The sequence below is a fragment of the Carassius gibelio genome, chromosome B20 (assembly GCF_023724105.1).
Source record: "Carassius gibelio isolate Cgi1373 ecotype wild population from Czech Republic chromosome B20, carGib1.2-hapl.c, whole genome shotgun sequence".
NCBI classification, from domain to species: domain Eukaryota; kingdom Metazoa; phylum Chordata; class Actinopteri; order Cypriniformes; family Cyprinidae; genus Carassius; species Carassius gibelio.
Window position 1 is genome coordinate 6,509,462 of NC_068415.1, and position 20,090 is coordinate 6,529,551.

The following is a 20,090-nucleotide window of genomic DNA, read 5'->3' on the forward strand; positions in this document are numbered from 1 at the left end:
ACAGTGGGGACATCCCATAGGCGTAATGGTTTTTATAATGTAGAATCTGTATATTCTATCGCCCTTTACCAACCCTACCCCTAACCCTAACCCTCACAGGAAAGTTTGTGCATTTTTACTTTCTCAAAAAACCTCATTCTGTTTGATTTATAAGCGTTTTGAAAATGGGGACATGGGTTATGTCCTCATAAGTCACCGTCTCCTTCTAATACCACCATGTCATACCCATGTCATTATACAGAGTTGTGTCCTGATATGTCACAAAAACATGCCCACACACACACACACACACACACACACACACACACACACACACACATTAAATTGCAACCGCGACTTTTATTATTTTTATTGTTACAGTTGTACTTTTTTACAGAAGAAAAAATGCTTATACCACTATGTGTGTGAAACATAAAACAATTCTGGCAAATGGCAAAAAGAAAAAAAAATGGCCAAAGCTTTATTTAGCGAGTCTCTTGGGAATACAGCGCTCTCCCCTCCTCCGCCATGTGATGACGGACAGACTGTATCACCGGAGCGATGCTTGAAGTCACTCTCATCAGCAACAAAGCGAAGCAACAGCAGCAGCAGCACTGACGTAAACCATCCACCACATCACCGGAACCATACGGACCCGGACGACATCATATCGTCTCCTCCGAAGGACGTATAGGATGGGAACGGAGCGCTGAGAGAGACTGGGATCGTGAAGATGCTCGGACTCCAATTGACGGCAACATTTGAAATGCGCGTTAAATGGAGACTCATGACAAGAGATGCTGCAGGGTGCCGCATTGCCTGGCCGCTTGACGATGGTAGGATAGAGCAGCGCTTTTAACCGTGATGCTCGTTCTTAGATGCTTTTGGGGTGGGATCTGTAGTCGATTGAATGCTTCAGATTTGATCATACGCAAACTAAGACGATTTCAGCCTGCTTAAGCCATACGTGCATATACACGTATACAATCGATGAGCACGACCAGATGAATGTATATGAATTTACGTTGCAGAACTAGCATTAATAAACCCACAACTCTGAAGGAGTGTATGAGGTGAACTAACATTGTCGTAGCTTACACTCAGGACCATCTCCAAAGTCAGGTTTTTATTTGCAAGCACTGCAGCGATAGGGCTCTTTATGATTGATATTTTCATCATCAGTCACATAGGGAATATATAGTGATAGTATATAGAGTACAGTATAGTCAGTCTTGGTCTAGTGCAAGGACAATGACTCATTTACAGGCAGGCCTGTCTCCAGAAACCCTGGAGAAAGCCAAGGTGGAGTTAAAGGAGAACCCCGACACTTTGCATCAGGACATACAGGAGGTGAGGGACATGATCATCACCCGTCCAGACATTGGCTTTCTCAGGACAGATGATGCTTTCATCCTGCGCTTTCTTAGAGCCCGGAAATTTAACCATTTCGAGGCCTTCCGCCTCCTGGCCCAGTACTTTGAGTACCGGCAACAGAACCTAGATATGTTCAAGAACCTCAAGGCCACCGATCCGGGGATCAAGCAGGCTCTGAAGGATGGATTTCCTGGGGTTCTGTCCAATTTGGATAGATACGGGAGGAAGATTCTGGTTCTGTTCGCGGCGAACTGGGATCAGAGCAGGTAGGGTGCTATTGGATTTTGGCTAATCGTGGGGTAATGACGCGCACTGTCAGAGCCGTCTTTTCAGCACAAGTCTTCTGTCATTCACTAGAGCGTGAAGTTGAGCCATAAGGGGATGTGAAGTGTTACCCTTTACTTAAATTTAACATTACAGTGTTACACAAATTGCATGTTTCTATTTCTCTATGAGATGTTAAAAAACTAATTCTTAGAAATTTTATGTAGGTTTCATATTCTTTTATAGACCATTTAAACAATTTTCTACAGCAAATTCCAAAAAACCCTTCCAAAGGATGGTGTCCACCAGCTGAATGAACTTTAAGAAACATTTTAACCATTGAGGGTGTGATTTTCCACAACTGGCCCCTGATTACCTTTGACCTGACCCAGTATTTTACATGGAGATTCTATATGTATATATGTGTGTGTGTGTGTGTGTGTGTGTGTCAGTGTCATTATGTTTTTATTTACAGTATGAAAACATAAATGCACTAAGTACTTATGGAATATTTCAACATTTCAAAAAGTATTTTCTCATAATATGTATATAATGATGACATACAGTCATGACAGTTTAAGTGTCTCTGTTTGTCACATGACAAAATATCTACATGGATGTAAAATACACTCACTTTGATTAGGCAAATAGGAGGTATTTATGCATTTGTTAATGCATCTTTGAACAGTTGATCCAGAAAAAAAAATTCCACATATACTGTAGCTTCATTTAGTACTGTTTGAGCTTAGTGGTTAACAGCCAGCAAGGGTTAATCTATCGTCTGTGTGTCCTTGAGTGAAACACTTCATCCCAGGTTACTCCAGGGACACTGTCCATGCAATAAATGCACTGTAAGTGTTCTACCAAATGGCACATTACGAAATCAAACAAATAATATTTCTTAAAATGTAATCAAGCTATTTATTTTATCAGTAATGTACTGTGGGTTGTGTGTATGAACTGTAACATAAATACTAGTATGTGAGTTTAAATGTGGCCTTTACTTCCTTTGTAACAAATTCAGTAAATATGCAGTGGCCTCAACAATCTTTGGACACATAAAGGAATAGTTCACCCAAAAATGAAAATTTGCTGAAATCTTCTTCACCCTCAGACCATCCTAGATAGATGAGTAGATGAATTTGTTTATTCACTGGAAAAGATTTATAGAAATGTAGTATTACATCACTGGCTTCACCACTGGATCCACTACAGTGAATGGGTGCCATCAGAATGAGAGTCCAAACAGCTGATAAAAACATCACAATAATCTACACAACGGCTGTCCATCAATTATCATTTTGTGAAGCAAAAAGCTGCATTGCTTGTAATAAATCAATCATTATGATGTTTTAAACTTCAAAAAGTTACTTCTGGCTAAAATATGAATCCTCAATCTGTGATATTGCTTTCTCCACTGTAAAAGTCATCTTATCTGAGTTAAGATAGGAATATGCACATATCAAGTATACTTACAAGCAAAAATACTCCAAAAGCCATTCTAAACAAATGCTTTGGTGGATTTTAATTTGAGAAGACAACAGGGGATAGACTTTTAGAAGGAAGCTTTATTATGGACTATGAACATGTTTTGGCCTGAAGCAACATTTTAAAGTTAAAACGCCTTAATGAGAGATTTGTTTCTTACAAAGATGCAACATTTCACTTTACAAGATGGACTGGAGTCAAATAGATTACTTGTGGATTATTGTGTTGATGTTTAGTCTCACCTCTATAGACTGTAGAGTACATAGTGCTCGAGTCCATATCAAACAGCCTTTGAATTCAAGCCAATCGCACCATTGCCTTGGATGGCAGGGCTCTTTGGCATCCTCTCACAGGAACAATGTATGATGAACACTAGGGTCAAGTCGTGCCCGATTTGCTACATTTATTGCAGCGTTATGCGAAATTGAAAGTGCTGTCAGAGTTTAAATACAAATATGAGTAACCATATGAGAAAATGGCATGTGTCATAAAAAAAGTGCACATTTGAAGTTTGTTTGCAAATCTTCCTAAAGCCTTGTGTTTATCTGCAGGTACACTTTTGTGGATATTCTGCGAGCTATATTACTTTCACTGGAGGCAATGATAGAAGACCCCGAGCTACAAGTGAATGGATTTGTCTTGATCATTGATTGGAGTAACTTCACTTTCAAGCAAGCTTCCAAGTTAACTCCAAGCATGCTGAGATTGGCAATTGAGGGCCTGCAGGTAACACTACTGTCTGTTTTTAATTTAATGTTTATATTGAAAAATCTACATGGATATCACAATGCATTCTTGTACCTTCATGCATCTAAATGGGTGTTCTTAGCAGCAATGGAACATCTAATATGTAATGTTCATAAAGCGTGCTTCAGGCTTGAATAATGAGAACTGCATAGGGAAATTCTGCATGTGTGAGGCTGAACAGGTATCCCTCTCCTGTCAAACATTTGCCATTCTCTTTGTGAGTAACATGAATGGGAGCTGACCCAATGATTTAACTTAAGGGAACACAATCTGCATAGAATTGCACCAGATATTATATGCACAGTAGATATTTTAGCAACTGCAGTATTTTGCACACTCACATTGCATAAAATGTACAACTTTCACTTTTTAACATCACTACTAAACATAACTGAGCAGCAAAAATCTGTTGTGCCATAAAATGGTCACTGTGCATTTAACAATAGCTAATCTGTGCACAGACATCATCCATTTCCAGAAGCAGCCTCTTGAAAGCAGCTCTCATTTAGACATCGCTCCTTTGAGGAGGGCTTGGGTCTGATATGACATGTAGGCAGTACAGAGTGAGTCCTGTTGACTGAATATTAATGCAGGTCCATGATGAGCGTATTCCACATTCCAGTGCCTCTTCAGACAGATTAGCTGGTGAATAATTGATCGACGCCATTAGCATCTTGCATCCACAATGTGCTGTTCACATTGAGTGGGACATCGCTTTTGTAGCCGTTTGAAAGGGAAACAATAGCGTTGATTGAGGGAAAACAGCCACAGCTAATTAGTTACAGTTCAAAAGAGTCCTCAGCAGCAAGCTTGTCGGCAGAAGTCAGGATTTACATATGTAAATATTTACACGAATCCAGATTTTTTATTTTTTGATCAGATTTGCATGCATAAATGTACAGAGAGTGACTTGAATGTATGCATTTACAGATGTACACTAATGTTCAAAAGTTTGGGGTTAGTATGATTTGATTAGATTTTTTTAAGGAATTAATGCTTTTATTCAGCAAGGATGCATTAAATTGATCAAAAGTGGCAGTAAACATTTCTATAACACACACACACACACACACACAAATATATATATATATATATATATATATATATGTGTGTGTGTGTGTGTGTGTGTGTGTGTGTGTGTGTGTATGCATGCATGTATATTTCAAATATTAATCCAACTTTAAAGTTTTTAATAATCCTGAAAAAAAAGTATCATGGTTTCACAAAAATATTAAGCTGCACTGTTTTAATCATTGATGAGAATAAATATTTCTTGAGCAAATCAGCATATTATAATGATTTTTGAAGGGTCATGTGATGCTGAAGACTAGAAAAATGTCTGCTGAAAATTTAGCATTGCCATCAAAGGAATGAATTCTAACGTAAATGTATTACAACAGAAAAGGTTTATTTATTACAATTTATTTTAAATTGTAATAATATTTCACATTTTTTAAAGCATTTTTGATCGAATAAATGCAGCCTTGTTAAGAAAAGATTTCTTTCAAAAAAATGAACAAAATCTTAACTTTTGAAGAGCAGTGTATGCTGACATCATTTCCTAAATGCTTGTAGGTCAGAAGATGAATGCTAGAATGAGAGCTGCGATGCCCCATGGTTGTATTTTGACACTGACAGACCCACAGTATGTGCATTGAACATGATGTTTAGAGCCGGAGGGGAAATCGCACAGCACTCCGACCCAAAAGTGCAAGGTCATGTGAAGTGTTACATCAATCTGATGGATGGCATTGTTCATATGGACATCTGCCTGTCTTAATCAACAATGTAATGAAGCATCAAATCCGTTTTTTGATGGCTCAGTGCTTTTTTGGTTTTTTAGCTTGGCTTGTCATATCATTGAATCAACACATATGACAGAAAGAGACAGAGGGACAAAAACAGAAAGAATGGAAGAATGTGGACAGAAGGAAGAGGAGAGATTTTTTTTTTTTTTTTTCTGTTGAATCCATTTGATGAACTAGAATCTGTTGAAATTGAAAATCCCTTTTTTTGTGTGTTCCAGAAACTATCATGTGTTTTAAAAGGGTTGAAAAAAACAAACTAATGGATTCTTCCCAAAAAATTCCTTGTGGTTTGCAGGCAATGGCCATTTTGTGTTATTTGAGGTAACGTGTTTATTTTTAAATTTACAGTAGATGCATCTATCATATACGTTCCCTGGCAAATGGTGGTTCAGAAAAGAACACTTGATGCACAGAAAATGGCTGTTCTTAGCCAAATCAATAGACAGAAACATACTCCTGAGTCGAATAGAAGTAAGAGAAAGTGGTCTTGGCTTTCCTGGAGCAGTGCTTTGTTGTTCCAGCCTCTGTTGTATGCTTCTGTGCTTTGAACATGCCTTTTGTCTCTCTTAGTCTTGAGAAATAACCCACGCTTGGCAGCCAATCACAATGGGCCAATCTTCCCCAGCCCACCCCATGCCGAGTTTCCCTGGCAACCTGTCCAACCGCCATGCTATGCACCCTCCAGATGGGCTGTGCTCACAGAGAGAGACGCAGTCATGTCACTCAGCTACTGTGGCGTATGTGCGTGTTTCTATGTAGGGCACTGAAAGTGCATCTTAGAAAGCACAAGAAGTTCATTGTCCTGACAGACTATGCGCATCACATTGTTGCATTCCCATAAAAAAGTCATCTCATTGCACTGTAAAGGTTTTTTACTGCTGAGACTGACAGTTGTTGGAGTATGTTTTGTTAGTTGGTATTAGTTGTGTGTATGCAGTTTAGCTCAAAACTGAATACAGACAACCAGAAACAGTTCATTACACAAAACTTGACTATTTTAATTAACTTTTTTTTTTTTTTTTTTTTTTTTGTTACACTATAAGTTTATTATTAGTAGTATTGCTTGTCTTGTGTCAGTTTATCAGCAATAATTTTATTTTATATAATAATATATGAAAAAGGGGGAAGTCGTGGCCTAGTGGTTAGAGAGTTTGACTCCTAACCCTAAGGTTGTGGGTTTGAGTCTCGGCCCGGCAATACCATGACTGAGGTGCCCTTGAGCAAGGCACTGAACCCCAACTGCTCCCCGGGCGCCACAGCATAAATGGCTGCCCACTGCTCAGGGTGTGAGTTCACAGTGTGTGTGTGTGTGTGTATGTGTGCACTATGGATTGGTTAAACTGTTCAGTTGTTGGAGTATTAGCAATTATTCTACGTTAATATTACTAAATGTTTAATGTTTACATTTTTTTTTTATTTCAGTGGCACACCAGCATTACACCTTTGCCACAAGTAATGTCTCTTATAGAATGTTTATTACTCATCCTCCTTAATTTTTGGCTGAACTACGAAATAAAGGTTTTTAAAAGAACCATTTTGTTCTCATTGCACAAGAACATTTTAGTACTCTAAAGAACATTGAGCATTTTTCTTCTATATAGAACCTTTGGGGAATAGAAAGGTTCCATGGATGTTAAATGTTCTTAATGGAATCATTGAATAAAGAACATTTGTTTCTAAGAGTATAGTACTTTAAATTATTTCCAACACCAATGCATTCTTCTTAATTTGTGCTATCCAATCCAAAGAGATTTCATTCAAGTTTATTGTCTTTGCTTTAAAAGCTATGTACTTAGGGCACAAGGTCTGTGCAATATTTACAGTCACCAACAGTCTTTGTCCCATGAGCAAATACAGCAAAGCGTGATCCAGGGAAGAGAGCCCTTCTCAGTCCCTGTTTAATCAACAGAGCAACTTGCACATGGAAAGAGTTTGTACTCTCATGGCAGTTGGTTCGACTGGCTCATCTGGATGCTAAGATCCACTGCTGCCTCCCAGAAAGCAGAAAACTTCTATGTGTCTTGCTTATCTGGGAAACGGCACTAGACATATCTGGGTCTGCAGAACTGGAGTTAGACTAATTGTTTTGCTCTCTGCAAAGTGGCACAGTTATGGTCTCGCTCTGTTTATCGCACTATAACGGGACTGTTCTGATCTGTAGGAGAGCTGTCAGCTAGTGAGTGGGGCTTCGTCTTTGTGTTAGCGGCCTTGCGTTTCTAAGCTCAGTGGGCTGGATCTGGCAAGTGTAGATAAAATGTCTCCTGTAGAGCTCAATTATTGATGTGAGCAATGGTATGTGTCAGAGCGTGAAGCTTCGTTTTACTGGTTTGCGCTGTTATGGTTAATTTGTCTTAGTTTTAGACAAAGTATTGCTAATAGGATGCTAATGGTTTGTACTGTATCATGTTAGCCTCAGCTTCAGAAAACACAGGTCATGGACTGCCTGGTGTATATTACACTCATAAATGGCAAGAATGAGCTCAAATCAGGCTGGGGTTATTTCAGAATGTGCAGAATTTTGTACAAAAAGTCACGGGGAAATAGTGTTGTTGCTGCAATGAACTTGTGCCATGGAGAATTGCTGAATAGATTTCATAGTTTAAAGAGGTTTTCAGTTTTCAATGGGTAAAAAATACTTTTTTCATATAGAATTTTTTTTTTTTAAATGTAACTGCATCAAAATTAGGGTGTGCTGAATCAATTCATTTTGCATGTTAAATAATGCTCTCAAAACTTGTGGTAACACTTGTAAACAAATCTTTTGTTAAAAAGTAAGCGATTCTTGAGCAGAACAAGCCAGAATGTTTACCAGATTTTATGGTGATAGATTAAAAAATCTGGCTATGGAAGATTATTTGTATTTTAGGGTCACAAGATCAGATCTCATATCCAGGAATCCTGTGACTGAAACTAGGACAGCTCACTGACTCTGACTGATATGTATTATTTGGTAAGGGGACCATGATAAAATACAAGCTTTTTCCTCAGGCTACGTCTTTCAAAAGGACTCCAGCAAATGGATTTTTTCTTTCTTTCAATTTCTTTGCTGGAGTTCAGTCGTGCATCTTCAGTGACTCCAGACAAGAAAAGAGATGGAGGTTTCATGTCAAGCCACTGTAACAAAATGCACAGATGAAATCATCAGTCCATCAGCTTATGCAGAGACTAAAACAACCCCATAAAGCTCTACACAAAGCCATTCTTTGATAAACTGTAACTTAGTGGTGCTGTTTAAAACCGGTAATTATTTAACATTGCAGATTGAGGTTTTAAATGGTTCCTGATTTCACGATGAGGCACTTTTAAGAGCAATTATCCTGTGGCTGTACTCCTTTCTAGTCAATTTGACCTGCTGCCAGAATCTATGTTAGCTGCTTGATGGCTTTGAATTCAAGGTAATACAAGCAAACTAAAGCCTTTTCCAACAACCCATTTGAGTGCATCACTTGACCAAAACAGGAGCTTTATGCATAAAACCCAGATCACTCCCTTTTATATTTTTGTGAGTAGTTCATGTAAAAACCTTGACATTAACAAAAATCTGTGTTTTTTTTTTTTTTATCTGCATTCCGTTCTGTTGTGGTGACCTTCTGTAAAAAGTATTTTATGCAGGAGTGTATAGAAACAATCCATAACGAAAACTTTTAAATCCCACTCCTGCATTTTTGTTTTTTCAATAATTTTGGCTGAAATTTTACAGTGACATTTATGCATATAAAGCTGAAAATCTTTCTCAACGAATACTTGAGTTAATGTTTTGTCAGTAGCTCAGTGCACAAACTCATGAAGCTGTAAAGCAGCGCTGCAGAAGGCAGTAGTGTCTTTATTGAGCTCACTTTAGTTCAGTGTTGTTTCAATTCAGTTTAATATCTGCTTAGGTTCATTAATTATGAAAGAACAACCGTGTGAACAAATGCTTCATTATTCAGCTCATGTCAGTTTTTGTATGATTTGTATTAGTTGCTGCCTATGAGATTTTCCATTTCTCTAGGGATGCTGCTTTTGAAGTGAGCTTTCTAGAATGTAAACTGTAAAAAAGAGAAAAAATATATTTAATTCAAAGATTATTGGAGTACATATTTCAGTCTTTCTGCTTTAAAATTTCATGTTTAATTCACTTTTTTGCAATTAATTGTGAAATTTACTAGCATTTTTGAGTAAAATCTACACCTTTTTAGTGTAGATTGCAATTCAGCACGCTCGGTTGTAATACTGAGCCCCAGCTTAATCCTGAGGACTCATGACTAACATTTAATAATGCTTTTCAGCATTGCAGGATCAGACGATGTGAATTCCGAATTCTAGAATCCAGCAAAAGAGAGCATTATGGCAGCTTCCCCTCCCCGTTACCTCTGTCTCCTCCCACTGTCACACTACAGGGACACAGATCAGTCGGGCTGGACCAGCTCACACTAGAGTTTAGCTATTCATGTTTAATGCAGCTGAGACCTTTATCACGCTCCATAGCAGCAGGGTCTCAGAGCAGAGTTATCATCGTGTGATACCACACCACCTGCTGGCAAATGCCTTATAGCCCCTCCTCTGAAGAACCAGCCAATCGGCATGCATTTGCACTATCACCTGCTTCTGTGTCAGATCCAGTGCCAGATCTAACGCCCACAAGCCTGCGGTCTGCTGCCGGACACTGGCCTGGGGCCCGCTTGCCTGCAGCTGTCCATCATCAGCATTACGCTAGTGGCACCAACAACTCAGTTCTGTTACGATATGAGAGTCAATGAGAAGCAGTAAACTGTCACTAAACATCTTGAGCACCAAGTCTTCATATGTGACCCTGGATCACGAAATCTGTCTTGAGTCGCATGGCCGTATTGGGAGCAACAGCCAACAATACATTGTATGGGTCAAAATTATCAATTATTCTTTTATGCCAAAAATCATTAGGATATTAAGTAAAGATCATGTTCCATGAAGATATTTTGTACATTTCCTACCGTTAATATATCAAAATATCATTTTTTATTAGTTTATGCATTGCTAAGAACTTAATTTGTACAAAGTTAAAGGTGATTTTCTTATTTATTTATTTATTGCACCCTCAGATTCCAGGTTTTCAAATAGTTGTATCCCAGCCAAATATTGTCCTTACAAACCATATATCAATGGAAAGCTTCTTTATTCAGATGATGTATTCATCTATGTATTAATGACTGGTTTTGTGGTCCAGGGTCATATATTAAAATGATTTCTGAAGGATCGTGCAACACTGAAGACTGGAGTATTGATTCTGAGAAATTCATTTTATTTGACATCACAGGAATAAATTACATTTTGAAATATATTCAAGTAGAAAAAAAGCCACAATCAAATAAATGCCGCCTAAGCGTGAGGGGGTTCTTTCTCATGACTTAAGTGTACATTCTGTAACCTGGGACTTGTAAGTCTTTACCGTCATTACGTATGTCTTGATTTTTGAACGAAAGCAGGACAGCATCATTATGCAGCTTCCCGGAACCCTTGCAGTCAGCTTTATGAATATGGATTACTGTTCAGGGCAGATTAGTGAACACAGCAAAGTATTTATCAACTTCAGCAGGGTGATATCGGGAGAAATGGGAATTTTGCCCACTTCTGGTGTTATCCTCTGTGGAATCATGAACTTGTCTACAAATGAGCATCAGAAACAGGTTGTAGGGGGAGAAGTGGTCACTGGAGTCATGTAATCAGATTTTTTCTCCTCACAAATTCTTGCAATTACAAAATATGCACAAACATTTATTCACATAAAATTGCACACACTTTACATTTTTAAGTAGTAAATACAACAAAGATTATTGGAGTATATTTTACAAGAATATACTCTTTCTGTTTCTCTACTTCAGAATTTCACATTTCACACACAATTCTGCTTGTTGTTTTTTATGCTCTATTAGCAATTTCTGAGTAAAATCTGTTTTTACCACCATTTATTTTTTCAGTGTACAATCTGGTTTCATGTTAAGCAAAAAACAGAGAATTAGTTATTTTTTTTTTTTCATTATATATTTTATTTCATTCTTTTATTTTCAGCTTTATTTCAGTTACTCTACACAATTTTTTATAGTTTTAATAATAATTTTGAAAGTTTTTTATAAAATCTATATATAATAATAAATGTAGTGTATTTATTTATTTTCTCTACTACCCACAGGATAGCTTTCCAGCAAGATTTGGAGGGATTCATTTTGTCAACCAACCTTGGTACATCCACGCTTTGTACACAGTCATCCGGCCTTTCCTCAAGGACAAAACAAGAAAAAGGGTGAGGGTATTTTTTATATGTGATACATTTTATCACATATAAGTGTTAACTCTTCTGTTTATGTACATGAGATGTGATAAACACTCAAATATACAGGCTTTTGATGTTCATGCAAAATAAAAAAAAAGCACAATGCAATGTCACAGATTTTAGTGCAAACCACTAAATGATAAACAGTAAAAGCTGTAGCTTAATGAAGAAGAAAAAAAAATCAAGGAAAATAACAATATTTGATGTGTTGTATATTTAGATTTTCATGCATGGAAACAATCTGAACAGCTTGCATCAGCTGCTCTTGCCTGAGATTCTGCCGTCTGAGCTGGGTGGCATGCTGCCCCCTTACGACATGGGCACCTGGGCCAGAACGTTGCTTGACCACGCATATGACGAGGAGACGGACTACTGCCCTGAATCCTATACGTTGTCTGTCAAAGACCTGGAGAAAGACCTGTCCCCCAAAACTATGAAGAGGTCTGTTACTTGACGTTCTAGCTTTTCACTGCATCTATTTATCTATTTTTGCAGTTTTATTTAGCATAGTGTAATGTTTTAGTATTATTTGTTACCTTAGTATTATTTATGTATATTATCATTATATATTATAGTATTTATGAATATATAAAATTAGCTTTTATTTATATATTTTCAGTTTTCATAAAAAAAAATAAAAAATAAAAAAAAATCTTGGAATTTATTGGCTTTGTTTGTTAATATTTTTATTTAGCTTTGTTTATTTTATTTCATTTTTTTAGTTTTAGTAAATGTAATACTTCATCTTATTTTTTCAACTTATTTAACTTTATTTCAGTCAGTTGCTAAGGCAAAATGTTTATTTATGATTATCTTTTAATTATAATTTTTTTGTTAACATTTCATTTGATTATTTTCAATATTTTATTTCATTATTTTATTTTCGACGCTTCAAGTTGAATGAACGAACAAACACCTAACATGTACGTGTATTTGCATTGCTTTGATCTTTCTCTGTAGATCTCAACTTCTCACATGCCACGATTGGTCGATTATGTAACATAACTGCATGTTATGTTTTAGGCAATATAGAAATCCTGGCAAGGAAGCGTCCTGGGAAAATGGCTCATATGGTCACCCTACCATATCATGGATGTTGTGGTTTATTTCTAATATGCTTGTTGAATGACATCATTTGGTGGCTTGCCATGGAAACAGCATTTGCTTGTTCGCAGGCTCCATTCAAGTGGAATTATCAAGAGAGTCGCTCTGGATAACAAAAATAAGCAGCTTTGCTAGGGGCGTAAAAGAAGCTGCAGTGTTTGTCAAAGCAGTCACATTTGAGCTGCACACTGTATGTTTCTTCTTGGTGCTTAGCAACCGACTCCCTAGTTTTAGGATAAAATGCAGCTCTTCTTTTTAAAATAAGCATTATGGGGAGGTCTTACAGTCTGGGTTTGACCCAGCGACTTGAGCTTGTTTCACTGATCAAGACTAGGTGAGGTGTCTCGATTTACTGGGTCATGAAATCAGCATGAGGGAGTGAACCTGCTGCCGTGAGATGCATCTATACATGGACCCATATAGAGCATAAAAGAACATGTTAAAGAGGTTTACCTGTCGAAAAACCTCTTTCTTTCTTTAAATTCTGCAGCTGAGGCTGGACTTGGCTACCAAATATAACAGTTTGCAATGGCTTATTTGGCTCTCACATTTAAAGCAACTGTTTGTAGTGTTTGAATTCTACCACAGCGTCTGGGGGACGCAGTATTTGGAAGAAAGTAGGTCTTAGATGTTTTTCTATTGCTTAGATCAAAGTACTGTTCCTTAAACAGCTTTGGCTATTAAACTAAACCTCCCAGTCCGCACATAACACATCTATGTACATAAAAAAAATAAGCTTTGGCGGAATCCTGCACCCTGTATTATGAATTATTCTCTAGTGCTGTATTATTAACATGGTTTATCATGTTTTAGATGTGGGAACAGATCGCTGGTGATGATCTATATATTTATTGATATTCAGTTCCATCTATGGACACAGTCATAAACAGGTCATAAATTGGGGCTTTGGTTTACAACAGTGAGAAAATGATCCCATTAGACTAAATTAATAATTGATTTGAGCTGTAATAAAATTTAATCTTATCACCAATAATCTATCATAACTAAATTGCTTGTGTGCACAGCAGTTTTTGTATAGTTTGTTTTATTCGATCGAAATGTAAAAAAATAGAGTATTGGCATTTTTTAAGATTTTTTCTTTTTAAAAAAATACCCAAGTATTTTATGTTTTTATTCATCATCCCCATATGATAAACCATGTGTCCAGTACATAATGCACTGTTGACTATATATATATATATATATATATATATATATATATATATATATATATATATATATATATATATATATATATACACACACACACACACAGTGGAAAGCACTTTAACTATTAATTGTAGCTATTGTTATTAATTACATATTTTTTTCGTTAATATTCTTAATTATATATATATATATATATATAATTAAGAATAATAACGACAAAAATATGTAATTAATAACAATATATATGTATATACTTCAGTCAGTAATGAATCAAGCAACAGTGTGTTATAGTATTCACCGAGATGTTTAAAATCCCACTTCCTAATACTCCCTAAAATGTAATTGTGTTAAAATGAGTATGAGCCTAGGAATATCTGATTTTAAAAAATGCTAACACCTCCCACAATCTTCCAAAGGGTAAATTATTCAGAGTAATTAAAACCACACTTCGTCATTTTGTCTGCTCTGGAAAGTTCACATGGACATGATTTTTTCCCGCCAACACAGTTTTCTCTTGTGTTTGCATTGGGTTGCACTCAAATTGCATGGAATCTTGTTGTGACGTTAGCTTAACAGCTTATGTGCGTCATTCTGTGATTTGTTAGTTGAGAACGATGGAGTTCATTATCCTCAAGAGATATTTTGTGTTATTATGGTTGGTAGGTTGCTGCAAGTGATTTCAGACTTTGCCACAGACATTTTTGTTGTGGTGCTGTTTGCTGAGTCTAGGTCTGTCGGAGACAGGTGGGATTTCTCCAGATACCCATTTAAGTGAAATCTGTCAGGTTGTTTATTTCATGTTAGGTATTAAAAAAAAAAAAAAAAAAACATAACTAACTTACTTTTAATGTGTTCCATTGGAGTCTTACTGCTGTATATTTTAAAAGGCAAATCTTTTAAAGTCATATATATATATTCTTTCAGGAATGACTGGATGACCGTATATCATCTCTAACATATCATAGCCCACTTTTCACAATCCCCGGTGGAATCTTCCTGTCCTACATCATTTCCTTCTGAATATTTAATACATCAAATGCATCACATTGCTGAAGTTAAATACAGTGAAAATTTGATTTCTTTTGTTAAATCTAGCAGTTGCTTGATATGAAACATCAGTTTTTGTTGAATTTTCATGATTACAATCATGGTTCATAGATAAATGCGTCAGTCAGAGGAAAGTGCCCCAGATCTGCGCATGATGAACGACAGCACACTGTCCTCAAAGCTTCTTATGCCTCTACGAGAGGGCTAAATCAAAAGTAGGCCAACACAGTGCACTAAGATGACATGTTCCATTACACAGCCTTCACTTTAAATGCTTGCAACATGCACAATGCAACATTAGTTTGTACTGCTGAGCGTACAGTGCTATCTATCTATCTATCTATCTATCTATCTATCTATCTATCTATCTATCTATCTATCTATCTATCTATCTATCTATCTATCTATCTATCTATCTATCTATCTATCTATCTATCTATCTATCGATCTATCTATCTATCTAGTCAGATTTTGGAGATTTCAATTGAAAAACATTTAATTAATTTCAGATTTTTATATTTGGAATAATATATCCTTTGCTTTAAAGGTATATTTAACAAAAAAAAAATGCTGAAAATTGACTGGTTCTCAGGACATCAAAGATGTTGAGTTTGTTTTTTCATCAGAACAGATTTGGGGAAATGTAGCATTACATGAATCACCAATGAATCCTGTGCAGTGAATGGGTGCCGTCAGAATGAGAGTCCAAACAGCAGTTAAAAACAACACAATAAACCTCAAGAAATCCACACGATGCCAGTCCATCAATTAATATCTTGTGAAGCGAAAACCTGCATGTTTCAATGTTTTAAACTTGTTTCCAGCTAAATATGAGTCCTTTACCCATCATATTACTTTTTCCATTGGATAAACATTGTCTTGTCTGAATCAGGAGAGAATTTTTACAAGCAAAAACAGTTTAAATATTTTGATGTGAGCAGGGGATGGACTTTTTCTACTAGAGGAAGTGTTTTAATGGATTATGGACTCTCAGTATTTTGACCAGAAACAATGGTTTTCACTTTACAAGATGTTAATTGGTGGACTGGAGGGGAGTAGATTACTTGTGGATTTCCTGACGGCACCCATTCACTGCAGAGGATCCATTGGTGAGCAAGTCATGCAATGCTAAAACAAACTTATCTAACAGTGAGTACATTTTCAGCAAATTTAGATTCAATTTAGAACTATACCTTTACTTATTTGATTAGTAGCTTAGAAATATTAGTAATAATTTAAAGAGTGTAATACATAATACTTTAAATAATTTTCTAATAAATGTCATTGCTTTTCTTGTTTATTTTGAGGTTTAGATTAAATTTTGTATCCTGGCTTTTCAGTGCACTCTCAGGATTTTTCATTTCTCAGATGTGCATCTCGAAATCCGGTTCATTCATATTTTATTTATTCCCACAGGTCCCAGTCCGTGGTGGAACCAGGTGTCCTGAAACGACCAGAAAAAGTGAAAAGCGAAGAAGAAAACATGCAGCCGCTGCTTTCTCTGGACTAAAGGCTCTTAATTCCCCAGGCGACGAAGAAACGTCAAGCTCCGTACACTGGGGAGGAGCACACCTTGTTCCTATAACACGAGAGAAAAAAAATGTACAAAGAAAGGAAATGTTAAAAAGCGCAAGAACACACAAAAAGGCCTCCAGGAACACTGCAGAGAGCTGCCAGTTAAAATCATATTTTTGAAGCAAAGAGCTAACGGCGGAAGTCCGTATGTAATTGTCAAGTGCCAATTCAAATCTGTAAATACACTTCAGTTCTAGACGTGAGATTGAGGGTGTAATTGTGACATGAACCTGTAAAGACTGCTGTGAATATCCTGTGTGTGCTTCTCGTGATTATTATGTAGAACATGGTACTGTAGGATGGATAATCATGCTTATACAGATAGACGAGCTTTGGGGTATCCTACATTTATAATCCCCAAATCAGGAGTCGCTCAGGAGTATTTCAAAAGGAACGCATAGAGCTGTCGACGGTGTCAGACAGAAATATGCTACTTCCGTTAAAGAAAACACCATCTTCGGTTTCAGTGTTTCACAGCAAATACCCCTTTACAAAGAAAGGATTTTTCTAATGAGAAAAATGTTTGCTAATTTTATTTTACCACAACGTAAGCTGTGTTTTCCGTTTAGTATTCTTATATCCCAGAGGGGCTGAGTCACATCTAGTAAGCTTTAGCTGATTCTTCACCGATGGCCTTGTTGTATACACTTTGTCGTAGAGCCGTGGAATATCACTTTATTTCGTAACCATATCCATATTAGGCTGAGTTGTTTCCAAGGCATTTGTATTCATACCAAGGACTAGATAAAGTAAAACAAAGTACCGTCTTTGCAATCTGCTTCTAAAGTTAAAAGAAATAGATCACCCAAAAATGAGAATTATCCGTTTATTTACTCACCTTACGTCATTGCAAAAAAATAGTATTTAGTGATAGTAATATTTTAATTATTTTATTAACTAAATGAATCGTTTAAAAACTATATGTGTTAATATTTAATATACTATGTTGCAAATATGTTGTTATTTTCCCATGAAACATGAAAGGAGAGTTTTGGGGAGTTTGGAACAACACACTCACAGGGTGAGTAAGACAATACATTCATTTTTGGTCGCTATATTCCTTTTGAAGTATTATTTGAAATTCTCCAGTATTACAAAAACGGAATAAAGCTGTAACACTAACACTGCTGTTGACACAGAGTCATAAGAAGATATTGTACAGTGACACATGCTAGTGCATGCTTCCACATGCTTAGATAGTTTACTCTAAATTGTCAGCTGTTTTATGGAATGCTGTGTTGACATTAGACTTTGGCAATAGTTTTTTTTTTTTTTTTTTTTTTTTTATACAGCGGTTTAGTTTCAAGTCCAAATTAGTGAATTTAAAACTCAGAATTGTCAGTTTTATTTCAGGGAGTTTTATTATTATTATTATTATTATTTAAGTGTATTGTGTGTATGTGTATGGAACAAGGCAATATACAGCACATTAAAAATACATAAAGTACATACTAATCTTCCAGGCTTGAGATTTTTGCTGAGATTTTGTTGAGAAAAATAATTACACGTCCTCACTGATTTTAAACAAGTCGTACTTCCCAGACAAAATTCACAACAGTCAATAGGAATACTGAAGTTATCATTCTATTTTTTGTTATACATAATGTAAAATTCTGTGGGCACAGCTTCTCTACAGTGGCTCAGTTTGGTCCTATTATTTTCTTATTTCATATAAACTCTTGAACTATTACACATGCATTGTTGAGCATATATGCTGAAACTTACAATATGGACGCATTGACAGCATCTAATGTATCTTTATATACTGTATATGCCTATTATGTTTTGTTCATATGTCATTTATTACACACAATCAGTAATATATCAATAATTCCATGCATTTTGTTGCGAGTTGTTTATACATAAAGTAATGCTGTTAATACATTATGTATGTTTCAGTGTCTATGTAAACATTAATAAAATCCCCCTTTTCCCCATCTGTAGCTTTAAAAAAACTAAGGCTTAACAACATAATATATTCAAGATGTTTTCCTTGCCACAACAAAATTATGACTTTTTTCTATTTTGTGGACAGCTTGTTGTGTGAAGATAGGTGATCTCTGGTTTTTATTTGCTGAAACTAAAGCCTGCCCACTCTCATGACTCACTGAATATTGTTTCTAAAACCTCGCTTTATCATGCTGAACAGAAACAGTGAGAACGAAAAGTTGAAAATTGGCTGGTTTGAATTAGAATGTATTTCCCAGAGAGTAATGCCACTACTTTGAGTTAAGAGAACGGTGTTATGTCACGTTGTCACATTCAGATATAATGAGCTGGAAGGCCTCAAATGACCGTGTAAATTGTTACAGTATATATTTAGTAGAGCTGTGTTAATGCCATGATAAGTACTTTAATACACCTTGAAATGATTTGTATTCCTGTATTGTATGTTTTTTTTGGTCATGCTGCACTATGAACAGCCTTCTTTGTATTTTAGGCAATGGGAATGTTGATCAAATTGTCTCCATTTTTCTAGCCTTGCTTTCTATGGATACGTACATGTATTGCCATTACAACCAAAGCAACCCTGGGTCAAGGAAACCGACAGTTATCCCCTGCTTTTCTAAAGACTATGGGAACAATACATTTGGTATTTCTTTTGATTGTTGGCTTATCTTTTCCATTTCACTTTGATTGTATAATAGGGTGTTAGTGCTGAGAAGCCCATGCAGTATAGAGGTACTGTATTATCATGCAGAACAATACATGTGGTTTAAAGGAACATGTTGAATGGAAGTAAATATGTGTATATGTCCTTTCAAAATGCTGAGATAAATTATGTAACTGAAACTAAACTGCGAAAGGAAACAAAAGCAGCCAATAAATATTGATATACATAGTTTAAATCAATGACTCAGTGTTTCTTTGAACTCAGATGTTCATTTTGCTTTCTTTTAACAGGTTGTTTAACTTTAGGTCTATCGTTAGATAGATAAATTTATATTTGGGGGAGGAAATTATACTTTTATTCAACAAGAATGCATTAAAACCAAAGGTAAAATCAAATACAAGAACAAACGGTATCACAGTTTTAACTATTTTTAACACTGATAATAATAAGAAATGGTTCTTGAGCACCAAATCAGGAAAAAAAAAAAATGATTTTTGAAGGATCATGTGACACTAAAGAGTTTTAAAATAATTGTATTTTTTTAAAGCAACTGTAAAGCAAAAGTTTTTACTTTAAAATATCAGTTTATTCTAATACAGACTTCTAATAAGGTGAATGGCTTCTGTTTCTT

At 36.0% G+C, this 20,090-nt stretch overlaps 1 protein-coding gene across 1 annotated transcript; it reads left to right on the forward strand.

The window, feature by feature from the left end:
* Positions 1–500: 500 nt before the first annotated feature.
* On the forward strand, positions 501–19,694 carry clvs2 (clavesin 2). The gene is made up of 5 exons (XM_052586899.1): positions 501–1,619; positions 3,657–3,831; positions 11,809–11,919; positions 12,170–12,390; positions 16,687–19,694. The coding sequence occupies exons 1-5, from the start codon at positions 1,231–1,233 to the stop codon at positions 16,778–16,780; spliced, it is 990 nt and encodes a 329-aa protein (XP_052442859.1). The 5' UTR covers positions 501–1,230; the 3' UTR covers positions 16,781–19,694.
* The last annotated feature ends 396 nt before the right edge of the window (positions 19,695–20,090 follow it).

Excerpts from the sequence above, each read along its gene's own strand:
- clvs2 (XM_052586899.1), top strand. The coding sequence starts at position 1,231 with ATGACTCATTTACAGGCAGGCCTGTCTCCAGAAACCCTGGAGAAAGCC. Across the intron at positions 3,832-11,808 it reads TGGCAATTGAGGGCCTGCAG|GATAGCTTTCCAGCAAGATT; the intron begins GTAACACTACTG and ends TACTACCCACAG. Across the intron at positions 12,391-16,686 it reads TCCCCCAAAACTATGAAGAG|GTCCCAGTCCGTGGTGGAAC; the intron begins GTCTGTTACTTG and ends TTATTCCCACAG.